Source organism: Gobio gobio, assembly GCF_949357685.1.
Source record: "Gobio gobio genome assembly, contig: scaffold_88, whole genome shotgun sequence".
NCBI lineage: Eukaryota > Metazoa > Chordata > Actinopteri > Cypriniformes > Gobionidae > Gobio > Gobio gobio.
Genome location: NW_027645711.1, coordinates 140,020 through 147,177, shown reverse-complemented (window position 1 = coordinate 147,177; position 7,158 = coordinate 140,020). Strand labels below are relative to the sequence as shown.

The 7,158-nt window shown below is 37.9% G+C and overlaps 1 protein-coding gene across 2 annotated transcripts; it reads right to left on the bottom strand.

The window, feature by feature from the left end:
• Positions 1 to 3,249: 3,249 nt before the first annotated feature.
• On the bottom strand, positions 3,250 to 6,918 carry LOC307122392 (avidin-like). 2 transcript variants are annotated; one of them, XM_079846378.1, is made up of 5 exons: positions 6,850 to 6,918; positions 6,562 to 6,647; positions 4,924 to 5,161; positions 4,563 to 4,683; positions 3,250 to 4,467 (listed from the first exon to the last, which is right to left on the bottom strand). In XM_079846378.1, exons 2-5 carry the CDS (start codon positions 6,607 to 6,609, stop codon positions 4,434 to 4,436), a joined length of 441 nt encoding a protein of 146 aa, XP_079702504.1. In that variant the 5' UTR covers positions 6,610 to 6,647; positions 6,850 to 6,918; the 3' UTR covers positions 3,250 to 4,433. The 2 variants fall into 2 exon arrangements, with proteins under 2 accessions (XP_079702504.1, XP_079702505.1); XM_079846379.1 differs by having other exon boundaries at positions 3,256 to 4,467; positions 6,583 to 6,647.
• Between the last annotated feature and the right edge of the window lie 240 nt (positions 6,919 to 7,158).

The window sequence follows — 7,158 nt, the reverse complement described above, 5'->3', positions numbered from 1 at the left end:
CACACTGCCGGTGAGTCCCATAAATGTAGTGCTACTCAACATGTAGAGAAACAAGCAACTGATCAACACACTAATCGATGGAACAAACAGGGAGCAAGACCAAAAGGCACTCGAGACATCAGATTGTCACGAGCATCACATATTGCCGCAGTAGCATGCTCTACCCCAGACACAAGGATTGCAAACACTAGTTTTCTACCACCAAATATACATCTTGAAAACAGATTTGAAGTGCTAATGAATGTGGGTGAGGAATCCCCAAACGTGATAAATGTGACCGAACACAGATTGAATCAGCCTGCAGCTAACACTGATGCTAACAGGCGCTCAAGGTCAAGCAGACAGCGGCCCTCAGCTCAGAGCGCAGCCGAGCCCAGGACTCTGTTAGTGGGCGACTCAACAATCAGAAACATTAGCAGCAGGGATACAACTACATGCTGCCTTCCACAAGCAACAGCTCTATTTAAAGATGTTTATCAATGTAAGCAAGTATCATTCGGTGATTATTTGTCTCTAGAATATCTGGGCATTGTGCTAAAAGGTGCACCACGCATCCTGCTTATCATTATTTATAGGCCTCCGAAATATTCTCCGGCCTTTATTGATGACTTTACAGAGCTGTTATCAGCAATCTCATCTGAGTATGACTGTTTTGCTATTGCTGGGGATTTTAACATTCACATTGACAATGCTGAATCCAGTACAACAAAAGATCTCATGACTGTTCTTAACACTTTTGATTTGACACAACATGTACACGGACCCACACATGATCGTGGACACACTCTAGATTTACTTATCAGTAAGGGGCTAAACATTTCATCGATAGTTATTAAGGATGTGGCACTGTCTGATCATTTCTGTATTTTCTTTGATATATCAATCTCTCCTGCCATTGAAACTAGATATGTCTCTGTCAAAAAGAGATGCTTAAATGAGAACACTAGTGTGCTGTTTATGAAGGCTATATCTCTAACACCAAGCATATCTGCAGACTCTGTTGATTTTCTCTTTGACTCTTTTAACTCAAAAGTTAAGAGTGTAATTGATGATATTGCTCCTGTAAAAGTCAGAAAAAAGAGTGGCAAACAAAAAGCACCTTGGAGAAACTCAACAGCAGTGCAATTAATGAAAAGACAATGCAAGAAATCTGAACGCATGTGGCGAAAGACAAAACTTGTTGTCCATTACAACATTTATAAAAACAGCCTTCTTGCTTTCAATGTGGAACTAGGCAAAGCTAGACAGACCTTCATTTCAAATATTATAAGTAGAAACATAAACAACACACGCACTTTTTTTGCTACTGTAGAGAGACTAACAAACCCCCCGAGTCACATTCCCAGTGAAATGCTCTCAGACAGCAAATGTAGTGAGTTTGCTTCATTTACATTTACATTTACATTTACATGTAAATCCTTCCTTCTTCTCCGAGAAAATCATTAATATCAGAAATGCGATCAGCACATCCTTGAGTTGCTCTGGGGTGAATCAGATCAGACCACAGCCTCAGAAAGTTACTATGACTGATTTTGAAGCAATTGATGGTAAAATTTTAGAAGAAACGGTACAGCACCTTAAAACATCAACCTGCGCTCTTGACACACTCCCCACTTCTTTTTTCAAAAGTGTGTTTAACTGTTTAGAAGCAGATCTCCTAGAAGTTGTAAACTCCTCACTTCTTTCTGGGACTTTTCCAAACTCCCTTAAAACTGCAGTAGTAAAGCCTCTCCTTAAAAAGAGAAATCTGGATAACTCCATATTGAGCAACTACAGACCAATCTCAAATCTCCCCTTCATAGGCAAGATCATTGAAAAAGTTGTTTTCAGTCAGCTGAACAAATTCTTGAACTCAAACGGATACTTCGACAATTTTCAATCTGGTTTCCGACCAAATCACAGCACAGAGACAGCGCTCATAAAGATTATAAATGATATTCGCCTCAATACAGATACAGGCAAAACATCGATTCTGGTACTACTGGACCTCAGTGCCGCATTCGACACTGTTGACCACAACATACTTCTTGACAGGCTAGAAAATTGGGTTGGGCTCTCTGGAATGGTCCTCAAATGGTTCAGGTCATACTTAGAAGGGAGAGGTTATTATGTGAGTATAGGTGACCATAAGTCTGAGTGGACATCCATGACATGCGGAGTCCCACAAGGGTCAATTCTTGCACCACTCCTTTTCAATCTCTATATGCTGCCACTCAGCCAAATAATGAAAAATAACAAAATGGCTTACCACAGCTATGCTGACGACACCCAGATCTACTTAGGCCTGTCACCTAATGACTACAGCCCCATTGACTCTCTGTGTAAATGCATTGATGAAGTTAACAGTTGGATGTGCCAAAACTTTCTTCAGTTAAACAAAGACAAAACTGAAATTACTACAATAGGAAACAAAGATGAAATTCTCAAGGTGAATGCATATCTTGAGGCTAAAGGTCTAAAATCAAAAAATCAAGTCAGGAATCTTGGTGTGATTTTGGAGTCAGACCTGAGTTTCAGTAGTCATGTCAAAGCAATAACTAAATCAGCTTACTATCATCTTAAAAATATTGCAAGAATTAGAAGCTTTATTTCCAGGCAAGACTTAGAGAAACTCGTTCATGCTTTTATCACCAGCAGGGTGGATTATTGTAATGGTCTTCTCACTGGCCTTCCCAAAAAGACCATTAGACAGCTGCAGCTCATACAGAACGCTGCTGCCAGGATCCTGAGCAGAACCAGAAAATATGACCATATCACACCAGTCCTCAGGTCTTTACACTGGCTTCCAGTTACATTTAGGATCGATTTTAAAGTACTATTACTTGTATATAAATCACTAAATGACCTAGGACCTCAATACATTGCAGATATGCTGATTAAATACAAACCCAACAGATCACTCAGATCATCAGGATCAAGTCAATTAGAAATACCAAGGGTTCACTCAAAGCAAGGAGAGTCTGCTTTTAGCTATTATGCCAGCCGTAGCTGGAACCAGCTTCCTGAACAGATCAGATGTGCTCCAACAGTAGCCACTTTCAAATCCAGACTCAAAACACATCTGTTCAGCTGTGCATTTACTGAATGAGCTGTGCAACTGTACGACTAATTGCACCTTATCTTATGCATTTACTCAATGTGCTATGTGCTTTGTCCGAACTGCTTGCACTTTAATTATGTTTCATTTTAACCCTGTTTTATTTTTAGTTTTTAATTATACTTTTATTTTTATTATTTTTTTATTTTGTTAAGACTGTCTGGATGGAAGAGGTTGAGAGACGGGGGAGCTTAAACAGTTATTGTGGTTCGAGTCCACATAGTTATCCTCAATTTAGACCCCGACGTGATGTCTCTGAACAGGTAAGACATGAATTTGGTTTTGACTACCTGATTAGTGGCATCACTAAATAAATGTTATTGTGGTTCGAGTCCACATAGTGCGAGGACGATCCGTTTAGATCTGCTCTGACGGATAGATCTGTATAGCCTTGGTGGTAAGAGGAAGGACCGTGTAGATCCGCTCTGACGGTCGAACAAAGTAGAGATAGCCCTGGTGTTCCGGTCCAGGAAGATTTGTCTGTAAGGGTAATGTTTAAATGCACAGTTACCTGACAAATATTTTTTGAGTACTCGCTCTGGTGCGAGGAAGACCCGTTTAGATCTGCTCTGGCGGGTAAAACATCTAGAGAACACCCTCAAGTTAGGCCAAGAAGATTTGTAAGGGTACTGTCTAAACGCACAGTTACCTGACAAATATTTTTAAAGTAAACCTGACTCTACATTTTCTTCCACCCCAGATAGGGGATTTCATCTTTATTTTTATTTCCTTTTAATTTCCTTTAAATTCCTTTTATAACTATTATACTATATATATTTTTATTGTATTCACTTATAACTATTTTAACTTCATTTCTGTGTAAAGCACTTTGAATTGCCACTGTGTATGAAATGTGCTATACAAATAAACTTGCCTTGCCTTGCCTATTTGCACTTGGTGTAAATAAACACTCTGTATTGGGCAACTGATCAAAGGTAAATTCAGATGCGGTGATCGACATCTTATTTTGACTTCTGAAACTGCCACTTGAACTTCATTTGCAAGAAAGAGAAGAGAACTTAAGGTTTTAATCGCTGAAAATGACCCCGCTACACCTACACCTGAACTTTAGCATTACACAATTGTTCACGAGAGACAATGCCATTTCACAATCAGGATGGGAAGTGTGGACGTGTCAACTGCCAAGCCAATTCCACTACAATTATCGGGGATTTATATCTAATGCAATTTTGCTTCTCAAGTTTAGATATTTTACTGGTAAACAAGACAATAATACAAACAAACATGTATCAACAAATGTTAATAAAACTTTATTTTGATAATTAACTTGAAAAAATTTTATCAGGTCATTTTCTTCTTATCTTCAGAATCTCTTTCACTGGTTTTTGCGGAATGTGTTCTCCCCAACACTATCCAAAATACAAGGGAAATATGAGTTCATATGGGTAAACAAGTAAACATAAACGTTTCTGAAGTTCTGTCAAAAGTAAATTAAACATCTAACCATGTTGTTTTCCAGTTTTTTTTCAGGCAATCCACAGGTGAATGTAGAAGCCAGGTGGTCTTCATTACATCAAGATTTTTGTCATCCTTGAAGATCTGGCCAGTGAATCCACTACAGGAGCCTAATCAAAAATTAATGTTTCAAACAAATCTGTACACTGCAAATGTATATTTTCTTAGACAGAATTCTCACGTTTTCCAGTAAAATGATCTAAACATTTTTTAAACCAAGATACATTTATTTGATAAGCAAAGCTTCATAATCTTTAGATTATTCAGAGTAGCTGGATATATATTTCATACAGTATATATGTGTTTTTTTGTTGTTGTCTCACTGCACTGTATTAGCTGGCCAAACCCACCTTCTTCCTTCCAGGCCATGCAGAAGGTAATAGTAGTCGTCATAGTAGTGGTCCCATTATTCTTGTGTGTATTGGTGTAGCCCACAAGTTTAGCACCTTCTTTTGGGCTGTTGGACTTAAAGAACTCAGCATTGGTTATGTACGTCCCGCTAATCTGACCATTCTCATCCTCCTTCAGATCCATCGTAGAACCAAGCTCGTTACACCACTTTCCAGAAACGATTGAACGTCCGACTTTCTAGATAAACATTAAAGAGGGAAAGGGATTTTGAATAAAACAATCTGTATTTTGGGATTTATTTCAAATTTCCAGGTTCAAATTATGGCACTTTTTCTATCAAAGAGAGCAAATTGTGGCGCATACAACTGAATGTAAAACCTTTACCAATACTTATGAATTAATCAAAAATGTTAAACAAGTATTTCTCACCTCCATATTTCAAAGTTTACTAGTGTAAGAATCGGTTTTGGTGCTAAGACAAAAGCTGAGATACACACCTCAGCAATTGAACAATAAAAGTCACTAATCTTGAGAGAAAGATCTCACAGAAACTGTGACGACACTTTGACAAACATTCCTCCCCCCTCCCCATTTTGCCCTCTCCTTGTCCTGGTTTCAAGTCACCAAATGCAGATATACCAGTGATGATGTTTCTTGTAAATCTATTGTTTTATCCTTTTCATGTTTGATGTCTTTTTAAAGGTCTCAGTGCGAATGGTAAAATGGTCTCAGTTTCACTGCAGTCACTAGTTGTATTAGAAAGATTGGAAAACTAATGAGAATTCAGTCCTCCTTTGAGTAGTCTCTTCAAAGATATCTGATCCACTCCCCCAAAACCAGGTGGGGGTGTTGCAAATATTTACAACCCTTTTGTTCTAGTTGAAGTATTTAAGGCTGGATAATCTAACTCTCTGGGGGAATATTCTGTAGTCAGACCCCCCCGTGCAAACTGCATGTAGATGTGCCAGACATGATGACTCTTTTAAATTATTTTCATATTGCTTTGCAATTGTGTTTTATGTTTTTACGCTGATCAGTTGTGTACCATGGATTCTTGTTTACTTATTTACTTTTCCTGTCTGGCCAAAATAAATGTTAATCTTGATTTCTCTTGTATGGTTCCGAAATCATTATTCTAGTATGGATCGATGTATACTCCTTTATTACCGCAAAATCTAGGGTTATGATAGATCACACCGATGACGCCACGACTGAAGCATGGGGTGCAGCCTGCGCGATATTCCGATTCCTGACTATCGCTGGATTGGCAAGTTGTAGTCCGTGAATATTACTAAAATTACACTTTTTGTTGAGTGAGCATGTGCAACCACTTAAAGGTAAAATATTCACTCTGCACCCTCTGACTAATTACAGAAGTAATCATTTTGTGCCCGTGAGCGCGCGGTCCGGACGCGTCATGTCTCTCTGCGATTTAGAGTCTTTCGATGAACGAATATGAAAACTAGGAAGATACAAAGAAAATCAACGATCTAAATTAAATCGCAACTAATCGTAAAATCAGCTGATAAACTCTAAATGTAGCACACTTTATGTGAGTCACTTAGAATTGGAGTCATATAAAATTATTAATGGAGTCACATTTAAAATGAGATATCAATAAATTAAGAGAACTTCACCGAAAGGCTGAAAAGGCGTACAGGCAGAATTCCTTTTGACCAAGCCATTAGTATCCGGTTTTTGGGCTAATGGATGGAGATTTACACTAGAGAGAGAGAGAGAGAGAGAGAAAGACATACAATAATTTCATGAATCAGACAATTAAGGTAGATAATGAAACGTAAGAGTTGAAATTCTCATTTTAAAAAACCTACTTCAAAAACAGACATGTAAAAGCATTATACCTCTATAAGAGATATAATTTTTTTTTTAAGAATTGTGTATCAAAACATTTTAAAATACATTACCTGAGTAAAAAGATGAGAGACCAGAGCTTACTGAGAGTGAAATGGAGAGCAAGTGTTTGCTTCACAAGTGATCAAGGAAATAAAATACACATGAAGATACACAAGAAGTGCGTGGGTAGATTAGCGGGAAATGGGGGCATGTTGTTACAAGTCTAACTAGTTTGCCAAGGTAGTTAATCAAACAAATAGAAAAACTTCTTCCCCAGAAGGATTTACTGAGAAAATTGCACAAGGTTCTATGTTTGGTGAGTAACAGTTAAGATGAAATATAAATAATAAAAAAGAATTAAAAAAGGGCCAATCAAAAGT

What these genes read in the sequence shown, in the direction of transcription:
- LOC307122392 (XM_079846378.1), bottom strand. Translation starts at nt 6,609, where the DNA reads ATGGCTTGGTCAAAAGGAATTCTGCCTGTACGCCTTTTCAGCCTTTCG. An exon ending in TACGCCTTTTCAGCCTTTCG is followed by an intron (nt 5,162 to 6,561) that starts GTGAAGTTCTCT and finishes ATGTTTATCTAG; the next exon opens with AAAGTCGGACGTTCAATCGT. An exon ending in AAAAACTGGAAAACAACATG is followed by an intron (nt 4,468 to 4,562) that starts GTTAGATGTTTA and finishes TATTTTGGATAG; the next exon opens with TGTTGGGGAGAACACATTCC.